Source organism: Corvus moneduloides, chromosome 3 (assembly GCF_009650955.1).
Source record: "Corvus moneduloides isolate bCorMon1 chromosome 3, bCorMon1.pri, whole genome shotgun sequence".
NCBI classification, from domain to species: Eukaryota; Metazoa; Chordata; class Aves; order Passeriformes; family Corvidae; genus Corvus; species Corvus moneduloides.
The window spans coordinates 108,743,756-108,767,980 of NC_045478.1; the positions used below are offsets into that span (position 1 = coordinate 108,743,756).

A 24,225-nucleotide genomic window follows, 5' to 3' on the forward strand; every position below is an offset into this window, starting at 1 on the left:
ATTCTGTCTTTGGTGCTCCCTATGTAACTGTTAAATTAGGAACATTAATTAACTAAAGCCCATTTGTTAGTTCACTCAAGCACGTACCTTAAGCAACAGGCCTGGATTCTTCTCTTGCATTCCTCCTGTAAATACATCAGTCCAGGCATTAAGCTGAGCTGCAGTCATCCTGTGTTGTGTGACTCTCCCTTTTTACTCCAAAGATCTATGACTGTCAGATTAGGTTAAAAGAAATAAATCCTTTTTTGCTTTTTTAATTAAAAAGGAACTCATACTCATTTCCACAGCAGCAAAAACCACAGGAAGGGAAGTTTGAAAGACTTGTAGCTTATCTTGCTATGGAAAGGAAAGAAAGGATAAGTTTCTTCTAGCTCAAATAATCATATTTGTAACTTGAAGAGACAAACACTTCTGCTTGCAGTATTGCTCATTTTGTGTTGTCAGCACTCTGTCCATTATTCCACCCTGGGGTTTTTTTCCCCTTTTGGCCATACCTCCATTTTTTTTTTTCCTTCCCTCCCTTCTTCCTCCAGATTTACTGTAGTAATTATGTTCCTCTTGGTTGTGGGCAAGATAAGCAGATCATTAGAGGAAGAACTAAAGAGTTGACTGAAGAGAGTTGTGATTCTCTGATTCCCAGAAATAACACACTGTTGAAGGACAGGAGTTATGAACAGCAGAGCCATTGTGGTCTGTAGAGGTTGTTCACAGGTTACAATGGAGTCACATTCACATTATTGTTTGTTTGTATTTGTGTTCCTGAAGGTGTAGGCTTACAGGGACTGATGATTTTGTTTTCTTTTTTAAATTACTCCCTCCCCTGCTTTCTGTTTTGTTTAGTGGAAGGCGTGTTGGTGTTGATTTATTCCTTTATTTAAAATTAAAGGGTCATATAGACCTTATAAGTCCATCCAGTGTGCTGATTTACAGGATAAGTGAGTCTTGCTGAAGGCAGGATTTGAACTGCTTAGTTGTGGTTCTGCAGCCTTAGGGGGTGGAGTGAGATGAGAACGTGCACCTGGAGATCTTGCTTTACCTGGTGTTTTCTTCTGCAAATTCAGAATGAGCCATTTGTAGTTCTGAACTGTTTACAGTTCGACTCCATTGATTACATACAGCTCTTGTCAGACAGGTTGAAAAAATCTTGAGAAACAAGCTATTATCCCTAAAATGATTGAAAGGAGAGATGATGCAACTTGCTAGTGAGGGAGGGAAACAGATGAAATATAATTTTAGAGTTATGAATAGTTTCATCACTTGGTTTTTTCATAACTTCTCTGTAGTTACTTGATCTGGAAGTAATTTGGACTAGTTTTTATTGGAACTAGAAGTACATTACTGATCTGGACTTCTTTGGTTTGTGCTGCCTTTTTAAAATATTTTCCCAATGAGGTGGTATTTTGCTGTTTCAACAAGTTGATTTGATCAACTGCTCTGAGTTCTTCAGTGCCAGTGTTTATGCAGTGTGACATTGGCTTTTGCTGGCTTTTTTTCCTTTTGACAAGTCATGTAGTTTTTGGTTGTCCTTGGCTTAGAAGAGCAGCAGGAAATTTTGGTGGACCCTGAATGAGATTTTGAAAGCTTCAGCTGTGATACAAAGCGGAAAAAGCTCCCATTAAAAGAAGTGTGAAGTGTAGCTCTTCACTGTCAGTTACACAGAGCTGTTTTATGTTAGTGAGGAAACTGCCTAAGGAGGTGTAACTTCACCTTCGAATGAGGATAAGGTAACTCATGAGGTAGTAACAGAAGCCCTGTGTTGCCTACTGGAAGTTTTACTGGGGACCCAGGAAATATCTGCACTTGTATTCCACTGGCAGTGGTCAGGGAAAGATACTGAAGATTAAACCAGAGCTCATCACACAGTTTAATTTCATTTGCTTCTTGCAGAATAGTTTGTTGTGGATGTTCTTCAATAAATAAATAAAAGTGTCATGGAACAGACAATGCAGATTTAGGTATTAGGAATACAAGGTTAAATGTATCAATGGATAACTCGTGTGCATCTCTGTGGTACACTCTGAGTCCTAGCCCATCAATTTTGAATATAAACTGAGGTTGAAAGGCTCTGTAAAACTTAGGTCAGCAAAACCACTGATTTGCAATGTCTGCTTGAGGCTGTTGGTTTTTGTTTAAGAACTGACGGGAAGTTTATAGCACAGTTCTGTGGGTTTCAGAGTTGGCTACTTCCTAGCTGGGTGAAAACTTCCCACTGTACTGCTTCAATTCATGTCGACTGAAAGAGACATTAAATGCTGTTTGTTTTCATTTGGGGGGAAAAAAAAAGTAACAGCTTTTTCTCCAGCTTTATCTTTCCTTTTTTTTTTTCTCTGCTTGATCAGAATTCTCCAGACTTTGTGTCGAAAACTGAAGCTCCCAGAGTCGTTTGAATTCCGTCATTTAGCGCGGCTGACTCCGGGCTATGTGGGGGCTGATCTGATGGCCCTGTGTCGAGAGGCAGCCATGTGCACAGTCAACAGGGTCCTGATAACATCTGAGGAGCAGAGGAGGAAACACACACACTCTGGGGGGAGCACAGCTGAAGGAAGTATGGGGATAGGAACAGACATGCTGGTGGAAGATGGCACCAGACAACCAGAACTTCCTCCTAAGGTATGTGTTCCTTGAAGTGTGTGTTTTTAACATCTGAAGAGTTGAGCCATTTTAGAGTTATGAAAGTCATTGCTCATAAATTCCCAAACATCCACAGCCAACCTAATATTAAATTTAGCTTTACAAGTATCAGCTTCTAAGGCAGGAGCTTAACTCCTAATGACCCTATAATGGGTTGGGAAAAGTGGCTTCCAAACTCCAGTCCTCCTAAAAATCATGTTCATGTTTATACAAGGTGTATTTTTCCCCTGGGATTTTTTGTTTTGTTTCTGCTGTGTTGTTTTGTCTTCTAGCAGAGCAGAGTTTAAAAGAGTGGCTGTATCTCTCTTCAGAAGTGTATTGACTGTAACAGAATTTTAAAAGCATCAGACTTGCACTGAATATTTTGCAGAAGCTGTTTGCTGTGCCCTCAGTAAAATATCTATTATGATGCCTGGAGCTCTTCCCTGACCTGGTAGAGTTACAGTAAGCCAAAGTCTAGAAGTATTTATGCAGCCTTTGTTTGCCTTCGAGTTATATGATTATTGAGGTAAATCACGTGTGGTGTCTGGTACCTGTAGCAGGTTTGAGGAAGAGATGAGCTGTTAATGTGCAGCACAACTGGAATTCTGTTGCAGAAAATAGTATTTCAAGTGCCCAGAATTATTCTTTGGCCTAAGTAACATGAGGATTGGTGAAGCAGAACAACTTTACAGAGAAGTCCTTGGTCCTACTTCTCAAAATTTGGAGTCTGTATATGCCTTCATTGTGTGCCTCCTAAAGATTTGTCTGGAGATAAGTGGGCTTAAACGCACATTGTGCTCAGATTCTGTTTTTAGAGGGACTGTCAAAGAGCGCTGTTGCTGTGATGACAGAAATCAGTGTAAAAAGCTGTAGTAAGCCTTTGTATTAGTGTAACATAAGCTTAGTGCTTATACCTCCCAGTGCTTCCTGGGGCCTGCTGTAGCCAAAAGAAAGTGGGGAGGGGCAGGTAGTTTCAGCTTTTATCAATGTCACCATGATCAAAGGGGTCACTGAGAATGAGGAAGTCTAATCCTAACAAAGCCATGTTTTGATAGCTGGCAGTAGGTTGACATAGTTTAATACAGGGTATTGTCATTAAAACCCTTGTATTATGTTTATAATGGAAAAATAAACATACAAAACCTTTAAAAATCATTCACACAATTGGAGTAAACAAACCCAGTGGTCTTGGCTATTTCAGAGTTTCTCTCAATGGCTCTGTTAAGAACAGGAGGGAGGGCTTAAAAGGAGTATCAGGCGTTCTAAGCACTTGTATTTCTTTGTGGTCAGTTGTAGAGCTATCCTAGCTGAAATTGACAGGAAGTGATACTTTTTCTTTATACTCCTACAGGAAAAATGTTGAAACTTAACACAGTTTTTACATTTATTTTTTCTCCCTCTATCTTATGATGAAAATCCTGATACAGTTTTACTAGCAGTGCAGTACCAGTTTGTTTTGATAATGCCTTTCTGTATTAGAATGGGGATGCATTTGTGTTGTGAAGATGTAAAGTTCTTTGATGAAATATTTTCTCAGGTAGTTTCCCCAATATGAAACTGATTGGAGAAATTGGAATGTACCTCCCTGGGTCACTGTGGTCTGCAACATGGGGCAGTGTAGAAAAGCATTACCCTGCATCTCTATTCTGTTGGCCCAAACTTTATCAGGGCCTGGTTGCAGAACCAGGCCTAATCAAGCTGAGGAAATGAGTTGTCTTGAAATCAGATGGTGTTAAATAAAAGTGGATGTTCTAGAAGTGTGTTAAGAGTTTTAACAGTTTATATGGAACTGAATATTCTGCAAATTGTTGGCATTGTGCTGTCCAGCAGTTTTTCACTTTCTCTTGAAAGCAGTTTCTTGTTAAAAGCAGAATTAATACATATGAGTAATACATATTTTTGAAATTTCAGCATGGAAATAGCTTTCTCCTAGTAAATGTGGGAGAAGCAGTAGGAAGAACTGGAAGGCAAAATACATGTGCTAGCTCAGTTTCTGTAGCATCTAAATCAAAATTTTAGGCTCAGCTCAGTGCTTTCAAACCTGTAAATGTACACAGAGCTTCCCTGGAACGTTTTTATCATTAATAGTGGTTACATATTTTATGTGTATTGTACATAATAATGTGATTGATAGTTGAACTATGGCTTTGAAAAAGCCCTTAAAATGGTTCTAGAAGTCTAACCCAGTTGTACAATCTTTTTCTCTCCCTTTCCATGTACCTTAAGGATGAATTGCAGAGACTTTTGGATTTGCTGAAGGAGCAAGACCCCTTGCCTGAGGAACAGCTGCAGAAGCTGTGCATTGAGATGAATGATTTTATTGTTGCACTGTCATCAGTGCAACCCTCTGCCAAGAGAGAAGGCTTTGTCACAATTCCTGATGTGACATGGGCAGACATCGGAGCCCTGGAGGATGTTCGGGAGGAGCTGACTATGGCAATATTGGTATGTCTTAACCTTACTTCCAAAGATCTGTTGCACTCCCCCCTGCGCAGAAAATAAAACAAGGTTTGTTTTCAATATTTATTTAAGGTATAGTGGTATTTTGCAATATCTTTATTTAAAACAGTCAAGCTTCTATAATTCACTTCAGAATTTGTTTCAAGTCTGGTGTTTGTATTTAACATTTTGTGTTTTGTATTCATGCTTTCAGTGTGTTTGTATTGCTTAACCTTTAAGTATTCTAAAAGGTTTGTACCAATAACCTTGGTTATGCAACTGCCACACAAAGAACTGGGGACTACTTAGCTGGAAGCTTAGCAGTCTTGCTGCCAGTCAGAGGGAAACTTAACATTAACACCTGTAGGTAACTTTGGTAAATAAAATCTTTGCCTCTGAATTTCTCCCATTTAGGGGTAATTAGCAGTGCTAGATATTAAGATGTTTATCGAATCATTATTCTTTTAGCCTATAAAAATTGGAATAAAGAACTTCCCATGAATGATTTTTCATCCAGCTGTAACTAAAATGAAAAGTTTCATGTTTTCTTTATGCCAGAGATAATGATGATAATTTCTTTTTAGGCACCTGTGCGAAACCCAGAGCAGTTTAAATCTCTGGGCCTGACTACTCCAGCTGGTGTCCTGCTTGCAGGGCCTCCAGGGTGTGGCAAAACGCTGTTAGCTAAGGTAATGCATTTTCTAAACATCATTAAAAACACTGGATAATCTTCTTGAAGTGGATGTTTTTGTAGGATGAGTCTGGATGATAGTGACAGAAGTTGGGCTTTTGCACCACATCTCATCAGAAAATTAAATTTAGGCCTTTGTGCTAAAGTTATTTGATTTATTTGCATAAAGTTACAACTTTGCTTGAATTGAGAGGGAATTCCTGCAAAACTTGAAGGAATGAAGTTAGTTAAGGAAAAAGTAGCAAAGATGAGAAGAAACTATTGGATACCCACTTTTATGGAATATTTCACAGTAATTAAATTATATATTTGGGGGTATATACTTTACACTCTATTATGTATATGTGATTTTATTTTTTATATTTATCTTATTGAAATTACTTCTATTCTCCTTTTGAGCATTTCAGTTCTTACAGCCTCTCCATGTAAATACAGATGATCGTGCAAATTTCAGGTTGTTTCTCATCTGTGTCTTCAGGTGCTCTTATGGAGTTGAATGTCTCTTTAACTCCCATAGTTATTGGGCATTCTTCTTCTGGTGTGGGGGGTGAAGTGTGAATCTGGAACTGCCTCATCAGAGAGAGAGAGAGAATACATTGCTAAACTCGCTGCTCCCCTCCCACTCTTAATTGCATGTAATTATACTTTGTACTGTTTTCTATATTTTGCATATAGTTGATTATATAGTTGATAACTATGTTCCTTCCCTTATATTTGTTTATCACTCCATGGACAGAAGCAAAGAAGACATGATAAATGTGTGTTTTATATATATATCTATATATAGCTGACGTTAAGTTTTTCACAGGCTGTGGCAAACGAGTCTGGACTGAACTTCATATCTGTGAAAGGTCCTGAGCTGCTAAATATGGTATGTGCTAATCATGGGGCTTATGTTATTTATGGAATTCTTGTCCAAAATGTGGGGCAAGCAAAATTCCTGATAATTATACAACTGATACTGGTGTGACTGAAGTTGCCTTATTTAACTTCTCCTTAAAGTTTTTAGCAGTGAAGTTGTTCATGTGAAAAGAGAAAAGTCCCTTGTGTAGCTTAAATATTTATCTTAGTTTAAATTACCTGGCAGGTGGAGCCTTCTTGACTTGAAGTAGAGTTTTTAAATGACCAGCTACATACATCACTGCTTTTCTATAGCATGGAGATTTTAAATGTCAACAGATGAAAGTGCTGTAGTTCAAATTTTTGAAGCACTGGACTTACAAGTGCTGTGATGTAACTTCAGTCCCTTTTAGAGTCAAGAGAATGTGTTGAACTGAGCAAGGTGGCTGTAGCTCCCATCTGGGAAGGCTGTGGCAGTTTTCTGCTTATCAGTAATGTGGAAGCTGAAACCAGCATACTGGATTTGATTGATCTCTTCCCAAACATTTTTATATGTCTGCTTCAAGTACTGATACAGGCAGGAAATACAACACTTAAGTTAATGAGAAGCCCGACTTCCTTGTGGAATACAGAGAAAATAGTTGGCTGTGGTTCAGAGACTGTGTTAACATATAAATTGTATCAAAACATGTTTGTTTGGAAAAAATTAAGTGTTTGCATTTACAGCTTCACAGCCCCTGTTCTTACAGTTCAACATTCAAAGTGAAATTCTGGCTGACTTTTGAGTTCCCTACCACCAAGGCCCTATCTTCAGGCAACAACTCTATGAACTTCAGATGTTCATTGTGTTCACATTGCTCACTGGGTTTGTTTATGAGCAGCTGAAAAACAGGGTCCTTAATTAAGACTGTATTTGTTAATTCTCATCACCAGAATGATGGCAAGTTAGATTTACTGCCCAGAAAAAAGGAATTCTGTTGAACTCTGAATCTACTACAAATTGTCGAAAGTCAGCTAGTGACAATTAGTTCCTACATAAATCATGTTCAGTAAGAAAACAGATAAGCAACTGTTATCAGAAATAAACAGTAATAAAAGATTAGTAGGTTGCATTTCTCCTTTGCAAAGTACCTTGAATAGTGTTTAAAACTATTGATTTTTTTTCCCAAGCAAAATCTTCATGTCTTACGTCATTTCAATGTCGTTTCTCTTCTTTTTTTAGTATGTTGGTGAAAGTGAACGTGCTGTCCGTCAGGTATTCCAGCGTGCCAGGAATTCAGCCCCCTGTGTTATATTCTTTGATGAAGTTGATGCTTTGTGCCCTCGGAGGTCTGACCGTGAAGTGAGTCTGCCTTCAAATATCTCCACAAATAAATACTCTCAGTTACAGCTTTTGTGACGTTGCTGGCGACAGAAGTGCCCAGAAGGGTATCTCCCAAGAAAAGCAGTCCACTAGGCTTTCTGTCATTTGAGGGAAAAAGTGTTGGTCAAGTTTTATAAAGCTTAATACTCTTTTTAGTATGCATACACAGAAAAAATATCCAGAGAAATTCAGGTTAAGCTATTGAGTTTGGTTGCAGGATGTTGCTACTATGGAATTAACATTTATGTCTTAGTAGTTCACCTGGTTAAAATGTTATTCCAGAGGTGTCAGTATTTAAGAACTCTTTTTTCTCAAAAAACTAAGTATTGAGAAATTTTGTGGCTTCTTGTTGAGGTACATATCAGAATGACTAGTACAAATATTTATATGTAATCCTGTAAGTGAGTCCTTTAGTTTTGATGGGAAAGAAGAGGTTTGCCACATGTTAAAATATGTGGCAAGTGTGAAGATGGCATAAATTTGGGATGGAGACACGCTAAGAATATAGAAGGAATCCACAATGCAGCTACATTGAAAGTGTGAAAAAGAACCTTTTTCTTTGAGTAATGTTTCAGTGCAGGGACTTAGTAGATCTTTTGTTTCTTTTACCTTGAAATAGTTACATTTCCACTGTTTCCTCGATTTTGTTGACAAATTTCTCCTTCCAAAGTCAGGAGCCAGTGTGCGGGTAGTGAACCAGCTCCTGACAGAGATGGATGGGCTGGAGAATCGGCAGCAGGTTTTCATTATGGCTGCCACTAACAGGCCAGGTAAGCACCCAAAAGTCATAAACAAGAAATCAGACGTCCTTGGTTCTATTCTAATGAAATCATGTGTTCTTAAATATTTGAATTCTGTAACTAAGCCTGTTCTGTACTTAAAATCACAGTGTCTCCTCAAATCCAAAGCTTTTCTGATGAGTTAGTCTGTTCCCTGTTCATGCGGCATTGTGAGATAAAGCAATCTCTTTAAAATGTGTCTTACTTAGCACCTGGTACCATTGCTGTTAAAATGCTTTGAAAGACCTTTGACTGCTGTGGATTATGTCCTTGCAATGTAAAAGCAGAAAAGAGACCTAAAATGTAATTTTAAAATTTTTTTTACTACTTAAATTGATTTTCTATCCAAAGCAGCCTTACAGTTTTCTGCTTTATAGATGTATTTTTTTTTCCTTAAGACATCTGTCTCGTATTAAATCATTTTTCCATTTGAAAATCATTTTTCTTATCTTTTGCTTCCTGGGTTTCATGTTCTGAACTAGACTCTGTTTGGATCAGTTACTCTCCTGTTCCCTCATATTCTGTCTGGCTTGGATATGGACAGCTGTCCTTGCTCCCTTGCTGGCTCTTCAGTTTTTGGTAGCTCTTGCAATTTCAGCAGCATCTTCTCAGTTAATAACCTAAACACTGATGTCTGCTTTACAAATATCATGTGTTTTATGAGCAATTTTCTGCCTCTTTTTTTTTTTGTTTTGTTTTGTATTATGGAGAAGTCCTGTGTTTTAGTCATAGCAAGAAACTTGTCTTTTCCTGAATGTGAATTCCATCTAAAAGCTGTGGGTTGTAAGTAAAGGAATTTGTTGTCAGTTAACAAAGAAACATGCATAAAGATGTTGCCCTTCCTTGGTTATGAGGATTTTTTGAATATTGTAACTGAAATGAAACACAGGGTTACAAGTCTGTCTTGTAAAACCATACTGGTGTGGGTACCAGAATTTCAGAAAAATCCTTTGCACCTAGAATTTGGCAAATTACTACTTACAGTGAGACACAGTTATTTCTTACCTGCATGTGTTAAGTAAGGACAAGATGTAGAGTTTTGCTGAAAAATGGCTTAACAGAGAAAATAGTAGCATAGCTGTTCTGGATATAATTTGGAAGATGAGAAAGTTAAAATACTTGATATTTCTTGTGCTCTATAAATTAAGAAAAATTTGGTTTGAAATAGTCTATAATAGGCAACTGTGAGGTGTGGGGTTTTTTTTCCAATGGTCAAAAGCTTCAAAGATTTTGAGGAAGATCTTCCTATGTCTTGAATTCTTTGCATCATGACAGACTCTCGGGCCTTCCACATGATGAAGTATGAGCTGTAGGGGCTTAAATCTGTATCTGCTTGTACAGATTCTTTGACTTAAAGTGGTAGGTTTTCCTGGCATGAGCTTGCTGGCCTGAGCTATCTAATGCAATGCAGGATAGAGAATAGGGTTATACTACATGTAGATGCAGTGGGATGTACCAAGAGTATTGGTGGGAGTGTCATCAAGTTGCCTTAGGAAAGAGATCTCTTCCTAAATTAGTTGTGCTATTCCAAGCATTTGTATCAAGCAGCCTTATTTGGAAGTGTTTCTCAAGGGCTTTGTATCTAATTACTGACTTGTCATTATCTCTGACTGGAGCTTGGGCTGGGAATTCCGGCGCTTCTGAAGCGGAGGACACATCCAGCTGTACTTCCTGCAGTGCCTCCTCAGCCTGTTGGGCACAGGGCCAATCCTTTTTGGGCTGCTCTGTGTCACTGTTCTGAGCTAAGGATTCCTCTCGTGGAGGCAGCTGAGTGCAAGCACTCCAGCAGCTTTACCAGGGCCAGTTTAGGGTAAATATTGCTCAGATGTTAATTTCAAAATATAAATACTTACATGTAGCAGGTTTGTCCTAATTCCCTGATTTAGTTTTACACTGATTCAGTGCTTGCTTACGGGTCTGATTTTCATGCATATGTGAAATAGACACCTGTTCAATTGTTAATTCCCCTCTCTATAAGCCTTACACTGGGTGCATTTTTACCACTATGTGGTTAGAAAGTACCTCTGGAATGGTTTGGGGATCTTTTTTTCTTTTTTTTTTTCCTTCAGTTTTAAAATGTCACTGCTGCCTTGTTCAGCTGCAGTGGCAGGTGTACTGTGTGACCATATGGGAATAGTTTTGAGGGCAGCTGGGAAATGTATGAGGCATGAAATCAACAGTGTATTATTAGTCAGTGACATTGGTGAAAAAAGTGGATTTGAGGTAAAAATGCCAAATGCAAAGAAAATGCAAAGGCAGGGATAACAATTACAATTAATTTCTGTTTACTGAATTTGTAAATGAATTAATATCCTTTAATTTGATGATTTTATCTTGATAAAGATACAAGGAGTTGTTTTGCCAGTATTAATAAAATGATTTTTTTTCTGAATGGCCAAGCTTGGCACATCCAGCTTCTGCAGAAAGAGGCAGTTTGGATAGGATGGACATCAGCTGTGTGTATGAATAACATTTTGGATAGGTTTAGACCATGATTTTTTCCTGTGATATCTGCATTTGTCAGTATGAGGAAATAAAGTTTCCAGCTGATGCAGCTTTCATCAGAACAGTTTCTACTGAAGTTGTGGTTAAGTTAGGGAAGCTGATTTTTCTCTCCTGTTGTTTGTTCACTGTTCATGGGGCCTGGGAGGAGGCAGTGTTCACCACATGAAGTTTTGCTGGTGTGGTCTGGGTACCTAATAGGAGCACATTGCAGGTAGAGAGCAGGGAAGTGTGTGCTAGTAAAGCACTCTTAACCACCTTAAGAATGCAAAGCCCAGGCAGAGACCTGTAGGACAAGCATAGCTTATACTGGCTACTATGTTGAAGTGATTCCCACAAACAGTTAAAGCTGTGGTGCCTGAGAAGGTCTTTAATGTTTGTAAGAAAGATTTTTCTGTCGTTGTCGTGGTGAATAGAGGGTGCTGCTGCGGTGGGGGGTTGTGTAATGTAAATCTGAATAATATATGTGTCCTAGCAGAACTGCCTGCAGTCTTCCACTGGGCCAGTACTGTCAAGTGTGAGATCCCATGGCTTTTAACCCATGTTAGTAGAATTTATTGGGAGAGAAAATGGCTTTTCAAGATGCTTCTTTTTTTAGTGACTGCATGCATGGTAGCTTTGATAGTTGGTTGCTGGTACTGTTCATGACTGTCAGTGCTTGTTGTCAGCATTGTAGTCTGAAATCATTATGCAATAGGAAAAGTCTTCTCTCATAAGTTATTATTACTGTTGTTGTTGTTGTTACTGTTATTGCTATTATTATTATTGTTATTGTTATTATTTAGGAGTAGTTGCAGTTAGGCTAGCAATGGCTCAACCACTTTTGGCATCAAGGTACGTTCCTGGCACAGTTGTTCCAGTGAGGTGTTGGCACCCAGGACAAGGTGTTACTGTGAAATGGTGGTGGTTTATACCCCATGGCTAAAGACTGCCAAATTCTCGTTTATATGGCCTTTAAACACTTGGAAGGTTTTAATTCCTATTTTGCCAAAAGGACAGGCACAATAGATTGGTTCCTTTGTTTATCAAATACAATCTGCAAGTGGTAATTCTTATTCTGGCAGTGCTGAAATAAGCCTTTGATGTGCCCTAAAAAGCAGGATATTTGAGTGGTTTTTGCACTTACTCAGTGACTTTGAAAGTCCCCTGTAGATATTTCTTGACTCCTTCTAAATTAGCAGGGATGCTGTATTCCAAACTCAATCTCTTTCCACCTAAATGCAGAATCAATGTCAAACTTTGTCTGAAGATGATTAAACTTTTAAAGTACTCAATATCGTTAGAGAGAGGGGGGGGGAAAAATAGAGGCAGAAATGTCATGTCTTGTTAGACCTTTAATGGGTCAGAATAATTATATTCTTTTCCAGTCTACTTCCTTCCCCAAATCCAAGACTAAATACTACACAACTGCCAAACACTACTGTTAAAAAAAAAAATCTATAATTTCCCACAATTTTCTGGTTACCAGTTTGAATTTTGGGATGGGATACTGCTGCTTTCTACTCTTCTCTTACTTCCCTAGGCTTTGAGCATTTAAAAACTCCTTAGAGAAATGCTACCAAGGCATCAGCAGCATTTCCCCTGGGATCTAGGGAACTAACTATGTATGTAACATGAGGAAACAGTCAAGATTTTAAACTTGACATAAATTGTGATGATGTCTTGCTTTTATTCATGGCCTCTCTCTTTAGCTTTCTGAAATTAATTCTTGCACAATTCCCCTTCTACTGTTACCTTTGAGCATGATCCTAGTTCCAGTGAGTTCTATTTTTTGTTAGCAAGTTTATTTTAATTTTTTCAGAGCTATTCATGTGAACCACATGTTTTGAAACACAATAAAAAAAATAATCACCAGTCTTTAACAATAGTTAAAGTTTGGGTTTGGGCATTGTTTATGTTTTTACCTGTTTATACATGTTGCTGAATTAAAGGCAAGATAACATCTAAGAAAAGCACTTAATACGTGAGGCATGGAACAATTTCTTTCATAATAGTTCTAATTCACACAAATTATATTTGTGCATTTCAGCAGCCCTTGAGTGTTGTGTATCTTTCACAATAACTTCAGTTGTTAACTGCAGCGTTCGCTTGGAGTCTCGGAAAACCTTTTAGGGCTTCTGAGCCTGCATTTCAGAACATCACAAATGGGAGGGTCTAGATCTTGTGTACTTCAAATATATTTTTGAAAGCTGTAGTGAGAGTATAAGAGAAGTTTGATGGACTCACACAACAGCTGTCACTGCTGGTATGCACTGAATTTCTCTAAATGTGGTTGGCTCCTGTACAGTTGAGATAAGAAATGAATAATCAACTAGAAATGAATGTGGGATTAACAGATTCTATTTAGAAAAACAGAATGTCCCTGTTTAGGGAATTCATGCACAGATACTTTCAATAGAATGTAATGATTCTGTCAAATTTTGCAATAGTTTGAAGAGCAGTGTAGCAAACTGTAATGTAACATAATTCTCTAGAGGTTAGTGCCTGTTTTAACTATTAAAAACAAAACAAGGAATAGATGTACTCTACATATCTTCTTATGTAATTTTGTCAAATTATTTGGAAGATGATACTGCTGTCTTCTAATGACAGTCAACACCACTGACCACCTCAGAAAGGCAGAAAATTATTAACTAGACATTTCTCCTAATAGGAGTATTGTGAGACAACTGCTTGGGAAAGAAGTGCTGTGTTTTACCACATTTCCATGCTTCACTTCCTTTCCAACTTAAGGGATAATAATAGGCTTTGAAAGGGGTATCTGCGATAACTACCTTAATTTCATTAAAATGTTAAATGTATCTGAAATGAGTTGACTTTCTTCTGTTTAGATAACTTTTAAGGTAATAGATATGGAGAGAGTGTTATGATTTATCAGGGTGGAATGTTTTGAAATTCCTTAAAGGGGAACATTATTCAGTTCTTTTGAATGGATATGAGGCGCATCTAATGAGTGCGTTTGCCCAATGAGTAAATACTAATTTTCTGCATTATGTGACTTGAGTTTTCAAGAACTTCAGGCCCAGGTCTGAACCAGAAGAATGAAATTAGTTGATTCATAAGGAGATGGGGAGTGTAGATCTCTGTTTTAAACTTTGGTGTGGTCTTGTTGCTGTAAACCACCATTACTGCAGCTTATCAAGTTCTGTCAGTTGTGGTAACTCTTTGAATGCAGGCAGTGTGATCATTTCCATACAAAAAGATGAATGCAACTTCAGACCACATCACTGACTTCACATTGTTGGACAAATAGCAAATACCATGTTCTCAGCATGCAAAATGGAAACAGTATTTTCCATAGCAAGCTTAATATTTTAAAATATTATTTAATATTTTATTTTTGGAATGTTAGAATGAAGAAATCAGCAAGTGCCTGGTGTTGTAATGCAGTCCCTATTGAGAGGATTTGTTTTGGTGTTTGTAATTGATCCTTTGAGTGAACTTTGTCATCTCCTATTAATAATGTGACAAGAAACACAGGAACAGGAAAGTGCACTTGTGTCAAAAGCAAGGGAAAGTGTCATCTGGAACGATGCACAGATGTGTAAGTAACATGTTTTTGTCTGTGCCTGCCATGGCAGGGATTCTGTTTAACCCTTGTTTCATCTGGCCTGGATTAAATTAATACAACCAGTCATTACTTCTTTTTCCCCCCTCATCATTCTCATCACAGTCGCAGTAGCTGATTTTTGCTTCCATAAATGCTTCTGCCCCTGACTGCTGTATCTTAGGGGAAAAAAATGCTTTTGTCCAAGGAAAAGATAATGGAGTTGTTCTTTAAGCATAAGTGGGAGAGCAACTGGAACAAAACTATGAGTATCTTTAAAAAGTGGATCAAGACCATATTGTGGTAGGATCAGGTAGTTCAAGTCTTGACAGAATTGAGCAAACTTTTTTCATTTGCAAAAAAGGGACAGCTTTACTTCCCTGCTGCTGTTTTAGGGCGTGGATGGTGTCTGTTTTCTTTAAAACGTCTATACAGTAAAGATTAGCAGCTTCACTTTTCCCACATTTCACTTTAATGTACACAGCTGCAGTTTGTCTGTTAGCTCCCTTTTGTCAGCAGGGCAGAGCCAATGCAGGCTGTCAGCAGCCTCATTGGGAGGCCTTGATCATTTCCAGCTTTAGACTTAGATGGAGCTGTCAACTGCCACTTCTGGGAAAGGTTCTTGCAGCAGTTACCTCACACATCCATAGAATTTATATACTTGAAAATAGTCTGTTACAGTAAAAGTATAGATTTCTTTATATCTTCTGTGAGTGCTTTTGTGACTTTGCTGCTCATGTTGCTGTGGCATGTAGGATATCATAGAGCCATAGAATCATTTAGGTTGGAAAAGACCTCAAAGATCATGGAGTCCACCTGTTAACTCAGCACCGCCAAGTCCACCACTAAACCGTGTCCCCAAGTGCCCCATCTACGCATCTTTTTGGTACCTCCAGGGATGGCGAGTCAATAGAATTCCTCAGTGAAATAGAGCAGTTAATACCATTATTGGGTTTTGGTAGATGGGGAAATAGGGCATCAAGAAGCATTGAGAAATACCATGCAGACAGTTTGTGCTGAAACACAGACAGAAATTGAGGCCTTTTCCAAGTTACATGCCCTGTCTGTATCTCTTGTTATACCAAAAGCATTTATATCCTGACTTAGTTTGTGTACATAGTAGTGAAGCCTGTGGTTCTAAAAGGCTGCTACACATTTCTGTTACGCTTAAGCTTTGAATGATTTTCTAGAAACATTTGTGATAATTTTTGCTTTCTTACTTCTCCACACATCATAAATTTGGAGTCTGTAGTTCTTCCTGGGAAACAAATTCTGTACTTTGCAGCTATATTTAGTACTTTCATGGGTTTCCTGTTTTACCATTCAGATTACTATTATGTAGTAGAAATGCAAATGACCAATAAAATTAAGTTTGCATATGGGTGATTGTGATTGGCCCTGTGTACTTGTTATGCTTGACTTATCACTGCCCCATTGGGTAGAGTTCCTCCCAGTAGAACAAACTGCTAATAATTGATGTGGAATTCCTCAGCAAAAATGTTCTAATTCTGTATTGCCAGATACATGGTTGTCTTCATCTGTGAAGAAATGAAACTGGTATTTATGAGCCATCATTGAGCAGATGTGGCTGAACTGTCCTGGGTGGTAGAGACAAAATTCAAAAAAATGAAACTTTTTCAGTCAGCTACTTTAATGCTCAGAGCTTCACGTCACGGCACAAATGCTTCTTGGAGTCTTGGTACAAATATGCATATATTCCTTCTCATGTGGAGACTTTCCTAAGGGTGCATCTCATTTCTGTGTTAATTCTTTTCTATTTTTCCTCTCCCTAAGATATAATTGACCCAGCTATCCTGCGTCCTGGTAGGCTGGATAAAACCCTCTATGTGGGTTTGCCACCACCTGAAGATCGACTTGCTATTTTAAAGACCATCACCAAAGTGAGTATTTGGAAATATAGCCTTAATCTTGAAGCTTGGTGGAATGATGTAAGACAAATTAAATGTTACAAAGAATTGCAGGATCCTGTCTCATTAAATACTTTCACATATTCCATGAGGTCATAAAAATAATCCCTCAGCCCATCTGCTGTTAAATTTGCTCTGAGATTGCAAGGGGCTGATGAATCTTGATTAAAGCAAACCTGTTAAACACAGAAGTTGCTGCCTTTATAGTCATAGTTTGAACAGATTTAATTAGAAGATTCCTATCTGTGTGAGTAATGGGCCTAGAAGTGTTTTGTAAGCTTTTTTTGGGAGGCTCCAGACATTCACCAGAATGATTCACAAGCTCCATCTGTATTTGCTTAACAGTAATTGTGACACGTAATTGGCTTTAGGATTAAAGGAAGCTTGTGATGATAGAGGTTGTAGGTTAAAGTAAATGTGAAAATGTGAAATCTGTGCTTTCATGGGTCCTCCCCACAGTTATCAGCACAATCTGCCACTCAGAGACTTGGACTATAGAATTCTGTGTGAGTATTTCTCCAAGTATGGCACAGCAGCAGTCAAGGCCTTAAAAATGAACATACAGAGCACTATGAATTACTTGGATATTTTCTGCTTTTTTCCAGTAGATCAACACTGAGTGTTAAGAGCAGGTGTTCTATCAGATCGGGGTTTTTTGCTGCAAAGGAGACAAAATCTTTACTATAGAGGAAAGATAGCATTATGAGAAGTGTGGCAAAAATTACTTAGTGTATTTGTAATAAAAGATAATCCACACTTGTGTAACCTTAAAGTTGTGGTGTATAGGCCATAGTTGATTCAGAATTCAGAAAGTGGGAACTTGTTCAAGCCTGTTCTTTCATGCCAAAATGGATGTTCAGAGAGTGAATTCTCATTACAAATTCAGGATTTTAGACTTTCCTTCGTTTGTTCTCTGCATTACTTCATGGATGAAAATATATTAAGTGTTCCTCCATTTGCTATTTGCACTAGACCAGTTTGTTGTTTTTAAGTTTTACAGAAATACTTCAGTTAATTATTTTTATAACCCTGTTCTTAAAGATGATTGCTTTTCATGAGATGTTGAGAGAAATTGAGTGTAACATCCTTGAATCATTTTTCAAACACACTGTAAGGAATCATGATGTTTGTTTTACCAAGTTTATTTTCAAAGGTTATTAGGGGTGTAGCAGAATAGTGCAGCAGAGCTTGATGCTTTGCTCCCTTCAACTGGAGGAAAAGGTGGTATTAAACAGAGCTGATTTCGCTCACTCTCACAAGCTTCCCTTGCTCACACTCTCACAGCTACATGTAGTCACCAAGATACACAAACCCACCTGGCAGGGGCAGGATCACTCGTGGGAAGCACTGAGAATAAGTGAGAATTAAGTTCTCACTTCATCTTTTGACTTCCTCTTGTTTGGCAGTGACCAGCTGGTTGTTAGGGAGAGCTGTTTTCAGTTTCCCGTCAAGAATCAAGTTCAGAATTGGGTTTACTGCCATAAATCTTGGGTGAGGTGGCTGAAAAGTGTCTTTGCTCCCTTCTCCTGGGAATCTTTGTGCCTACAGTCCTATCTTCCTGTTGGGATAACATCAAGAGGCGTGGCAATGGGATGTGGTAACCCTGTTATTATCCCATTGCCAGAGTATTTTTGTCTTCTGCTGAGAAGTCATATTTGATGTGGCCTGATCTGCTTATGGGCCTTCTTGTGACAGAAGGAATACATTGCACAGTGTTTATCACCTTGGTTTCTGTGGATCCTGTCACTGGTTATCATGTCGTTTATCACGCATTTTGGAATGCAAGATGCTTTCATGCATGCTTAATTCACACTAGTCTGACTATTTTGATTACAAATCCTTGTGGTGAATGAGGAGTTAAATCTTTAAAGATGTGTAGGAGTTACCTGAAAGAAGAACATGGAGTAAGACGAGGGAAAAATGTGTTAAATTAATTGAAATACTTTAATTTTTGTCAGATTTCACCCATGCATTCCAGGTAAGGAAATTTGAAAAATTTGAGAACACCTCTGCTCAAGGCTAGAGAAAACAAGATGTTTGGTGCAGATGTGAGTGGCTTCTGGATGATGGCATGCATTCCCAGAAATCTCCAAGGAATACACACACAGCATGTGGAAACAGAATCACTGCTGAATGAAAACATGGATGCTTAGAAAGGCAGCATGAGGGGTAGAAAAGGGACTTGGGGGAGGAAGACAGACAGCCTAAATGTAGGCTGAAACTTTGTTGTGAAAGACTTTTATTTCAGTTAACTTGTACAAATCAGTCATTCCCAATTATGCACATTATGCAAGAGAATCCTGTCTTCACATGTTTCTGTTACTACTGGACTGACATTCCTGCAAGCTGCATCAAGCTCCTCTGCTGCTCAGAGCTTGGCACCAGAGCAGGCAGAGCAAAAAATGCCCGGTGTATTTGCTCCTCAAATTTTGTAGCAGTGGAGAAGGCATCTCTCTGGCTTGCAATTTCCTATAAGAATTACTAAAATATCCCATATGAAACAGTATGAAGCTTCCTTGTTTCCAGGTTAAAGTCTCTCCTTTCAGGATGTTTTCAAATGAGGCTGCTCCTTTATTTTTTTGTTACTTGTTATGTTACTATGGTTTTTTTCCCTTTCTAACATTTAAACATTCATTCAAGATTGTTTCCTTACTCTGCCTAGTCCTTGACTGTTCCACTGCCTGTTAAGTATTGAAGTGTTTTAACTTGCCAGTTACTATATATTTTATTTTTTCTCTTGAATATATTGTAGATATGCAGTATATTAGTTCCTCTGAAGAAGTCAGAAAATAATTATGTGAATTTGTTCATTTCTGTCAAATGAGTTTCTGGCAGAAATTCGTTATTGTATCAAAAAAGTGTTCTTTCCTGTCAAAACTCAGACACTGTTTGATACAAGAGACATCTTGAATCTCTGCACTATCATGATACTACTTTACTGTTGTCTAAGGATAACAGGGAGCATCTCCAACCTTAACAGTGTTTGGAAATTTTGTTGGCTAGTTTCAAATACCATTTATAATGCAGTTTAGTATTTTTTGCTGTTGGAGATGCAAAAATAATAACAAAAGAAACCACTTCTGGGATCTTCGTGGAGGAAGGAATAATAATGTGGAAAAGTAGTGTCCAAAAATCTACAGTATATGTAAACCTCTATGAAATCCAGATGGAAAACTTCTAAGTTTGAAAATTCATATCCAGAATATAAAAGATATATAATTAATTTAGTCTTAAAGGTGACAAGAGTAAACTGACATGCCTATTGCTTAGCTGTTTGATTTCAACACACAGTAAAACTAGAGGAGCTGCAGCTAAACAAAGCTGCTGAAGCAACCAGCTATTATTATTATTCCACATATGGAACAGTGCTGGTGCCACAATGCCCTGTGGCAGGCTGGCCATCATTTCCTTAGAGAAAATCTAATCTGTGGGTGGCAAGTAAAAATTTAACAATACTTAACATTTTATAATTAAATAGTTTTAAGGCTGATTATCCTTCTTGTCAGTTTGACATTAAAAATATTAGTATTTGTGGATATTGCATGAAATTTGTCAGACCCCTCTATGATTCCTGATTAAAGATAACTAATCACTTCAGGGATGGCATATGTAAAAAAAAAGTTTTCTTACCTTCTCTTTTTTCTTACCTCAACCCCTTTAGGATGGCACCCGACCTCCACTAGACAGTGATATAAGCCTGGAGGAAATTGCTTACAGTCAGCATTGTGATTGTTACACGTGAGTACCTTCTACTTTTGACTTTCCTATTTAAGGTGCAGTGCCAGCAGTCTTCTGATGCATGATCAGGTGTGTTTTGTTGGTATTATTAAGAGGGTTTCTCAACTTTACAAACCTTTGCCCTCAGGCTATTTTTCTTGCTTTCACTTGTGCTTTTTTCCAAGAAGTTGGTAGGAATATATGGATGCTGAAGTCTTCTTCATCTGGAAAAGTCCTCTTCATGTTGTAAATACAGAGCAGTAGGGGCATCTTGGTTTCCCTTGCTTTTATTTTATAATTCTTGCATCATCTGAGGACAAAAGAGCCCTCTTTAAGTTGTGGGCTGATAATGATGATAAAAGCAAATTGGTTAAACAGCCATAAGCAACTTGTTTTGCCACAGAGTTGAGAGCAATCTGTTTGACAAAGTAATGAGGGCCCATTTCAACTTGTGCTTTGGGAATAGCAAGGTGTGGCTTTAGGGAAAGCTTGATGGCCATATCTGTCAGAATTATTTGCAGTTATGGTCCATAAAACTTAAAAAGCTTTAAGCTATTCAGTAAGTTAGTAATGTTTTTATGGAGTTCACAGAAGATAAAGTTTACAACAGGCTGCTTGCCACAATATTACTTGGGAAAGATGAGTACTTTTTCTTCCTACACCTTTCATTGTTTTATGGTCCAATGTTGTTCTTTTTCAGTGTGTGGGGATTTTGATTTGTTTTTTTGTTGTGGAGTTTCTGTGGTTTTTTTGTTTGGGGTTTTGTTGTTTGGTTGTGCTTTTTTTGATGTTTGAGTTTATCTGTATTTTGAGTTTGGGGGTTTTTTGTGTGTGCGTGTTTGAGTTTTTGTTGTCAGTTTTGATTTCTTTGCTTTTGTTTTTTTTTGGGGGTTTTTCTTTTAGCTGGTTCGGTTTAATTTTTGCTTTTTAAATACTTTATGCCTAGTACCCCCAAATGAAGCATGGGGAGTTAATTTTGAAAATTTTTTTTGGTTCAATGACTTTCACCAGCTGAAAGGCTTGTGAAAACTTCCAGCTGTTCCAGTTCCAGGAAACTGGAAACAAGTACTTAAACTGATCTGACCATGTTTTGTAGATACTGTTATTTTAAGCATGTTTACTGTTCGTGCAGCTTTGAGCAACTTTTTGTAAAGATGAGGGACTTCATTTGATTCTTTCATAAGATTTATAAAAAAAAGAAGTTATGATCCAACCAGGTGGCAAATTATTTATCAACTCTTTGGCGTTTTCAAAGATGGGGTTTTTGCCTCTTCCCTTGCTTTTAATTCATTTGATCTTAATCTGTGACTAAAATCTGAAGGGCATCACTCTGTAATGCAGGGTGCAGACTGGGTAGTCGTCAGGCCTCTTTCCAATGTTCTTAAGATGAAACTTTGTTACAGCACAACCAATTTTTAATGTCATTTTTAGTGTCTTGCCTTTCTATCTGCCATCAGCAAAAGACAAGAGGAATTTTTCTCCAAATAATCTGTTGTTTGTATCTCTAGAGGGGCAGACCTTTCTGCTCTTGTGCGTGAGGCTTCCCTTTGTGCCTTGAGACAGGAAATGGCCCTGCAGAATACTCAAAGCAGGAAAGGTAAGAAAGCTTTAAAAAGAAAATCTTAACTGAATAGTGACAAGATAAATGGAATGTAAAGTGTTTGAAGTAGTTCAAGACAAGCATGAAGCTGTGCAAGCTGTATATCATTGACTGATTGACTTCTGAGCCAAACAAAAGTCAGTCACATAAGGGGAGGTAGGGGAGGGTACAGGAAAAATGGTTATGCTGGAAAGTCAGCATAATTTTTATTTTTAAGGAATTGAAGCTTGCAACCCTAAAGAAAAGATTCTGTTAAATGGTTACGTAAGCTGATTATTTTCTAGACTAAATACCCCATTGCCAATTTTCCCTATCACTACCAAAGACTAATTGTGCTGACGTATTTGGAGGAGAGTTGTAAACTGCACATTCCCTGATTACCTACCTTTGGCCCCCAGCTGTGTTGTGTAACTGAGCATGTACATCCAGCACTGATGGAGCTGGGAAGATCTGAGTGCCACTTTGGATCTTTGGTGCTTAGCTCATCAGTGCCTCTTGCCAGGACTTTAACAGGGAGTTATAAATTGATTCAAGTACATTCTCTGCCCTTTCATTATCTGTCTGAACTTCTGGTATAAATTGTGTGTTCCTGGCATTATTTAAATTATAGATTGAAACTTTTATATAACATGCCTGTCTGTCTAGATTTTTTTCCAGTAATTTTGTTTCTTATTTTACTCTTAAGTCAAAATGCAAAGCTAAGATGGAATTGTGACTTTTCAGATTGTGTCCTTGGAAAATGTCATAGGCTTTCATTATGCCCCTGATTTCTAAGAACAACACTGGAATTTTAATGGCTTTGAATGCTTCTTTTTGATCTAATACCTATCCAGTCTTGTCTGGTTTTTAGCAACCAGTAGGTTAACAGAGCAGTGTTTGTATTCCTTGTTCTGAGGCAACAAGCATGTTCAACTAGAGGGGGAAAACACCCTGAGCTATGAAAACCTTCGCTGCTGTATGACTTAGTTACCCATTTTGCTTGCTGTAGCTGGAGAAAACTCTTGATTTGAGATGGAAATTTCTGAGTTTATCCAGTTCTTTTTTATAATTTTTCAGAATAGAGCAGACTTTATTCAAAGCTGTTCATCACTTAAATTCAGCCTTCAAGTTAGGATTGCAGCCTAAGCACTGACTGTATGGATGTGTAGGCAGCCGGCAACAACTCCCTAATATATGCATGGCTTGATTTGCATGTTTATAGCAGCTGCTTGCTTGGACTGTCCTTGGACTTCCAAGACATCAGCCCTGATTGATATGAAAACATATAAGGTGGTTTCTGATTTGAAACCCTGTTCATTTTTATCTTCAAGATAAGACTGGGGATTTTCGCCCTTCAGTGTGACAACAGGACACGCTCAGCTGCCTCCCTCCCATGCTCTGCTTGACTGTGGATGGGTGCTGAGTGTCCTTCTCAGTCAGTGCTTTGGAATCAGGGCTGCTCCCTTCTGTTCTGGAGAAACTGTTGCAACTTCTTGTTCGACCTAATATTTTCCTCTGGAATAAATTCAGGGGTGTGGTATTTTTAACACTCAGCAGTAGTTTGCTTGAAGGTAATTTTAGAAAGTGAAATGGAAAGGTACCCTTTTTGTGATATTTTGTAGAACAATTCAGAAATTCTACTGCCAACTTGAACAGGCAAGCTGATCATGTTAGTGACTATGGTCTGAGAATTGCCAGATACAGAAGTTTGTAGGGGAAATTCCAAACAATTGGGCAGATTTCCACTTGCATGAGGTCCTCCTGGATTTCCTCATCATTGGCCCAGCATTTGACTGCCCAGAAGGGTTCACTGTCATTTGCAAACTTGGAGTTTCACTTCTGCCTCCCTTTTCCAAACCACTCAAGATGCTGCATAAAAGTGGTTTCAGCAGCACTGCCAGAGTGGGACTCACCCGACTGCAGCAGATCCTCAGAAACTTTGGGTGAATACCACGTGCTCCTGGGGACTTCTTCCCATTAACATCTTAACTCACCTCTTTGGCTTGATCTTGTATATTTATTTCAAATAGATCTAGTTGCAGAGAATGTATAGAGTATGAGAAATATCATAATAGGAGAGATTCTTACCTATTTCAGCTGCAGTGACAAATACAGACCTCCTAAACAATGACCCTTTTGGTATGTTTTTATAAAAGACAGCCAGTGGCCCCACATCACCTGCATAGTCTGTAAGGCTATGAGAGAATCTGGGAGACCTTTTGGTAGA

General features: G+C 38.2%; 1 protein-coding gene across 3 annotated transcripts in view; it reads left to right on the top strand.

The window, feature by feature from the left end:
* Window positions 1-24,225, top strand: part of NVL (nuclear VCP like) — a 41,371-nt gene that overhangs the window by 10,796 nt on the left and 6,350 nt on the right. For 2 of the 3 annotated variants that reach the window (XM_032103395.1, XM_032103396.1), the window contains 9 exons: window positions 2,340-2,610; window positions 4,840-5,058; window positions 5,637-5,741; window positions 6,552-6,614; window positions 7,806-7,925; window positions 8,617-8,716; window positions 16,569-16,675; window positions 20,364-20,440; window positions 21,928-22,016. In XM_032103395.1, the coding sequence (XP_031959286.1) occupies window positions 2,340-2,610; window positions 4,840-5,058; window positions 5,637-5,741; window positions 6,552-6,614; window positions 7,806-7,925; window positions 8,617-8,716; window positions 16,569-16,675; window positions 20,364-20,440; window positions 21,928-22,016 (1,151 nt within the window). Of the gene's footprint in view, window positions 1-2,339; window positions 2,611-4,839; window positions 5,059-5,636; window positions 5,742-6,551; window positions 6,615-7,805; window positions 7,926-8,616; window positions 8,717-14,579; window positions 14,772-16,568; window positions 16,676-20,363; window positions 20,441-21,927; window positions 22,017-24,225 lie in introns of those variants that run through there. The other variant, XM_032103397.1, reaches the window with a different exon arrangement.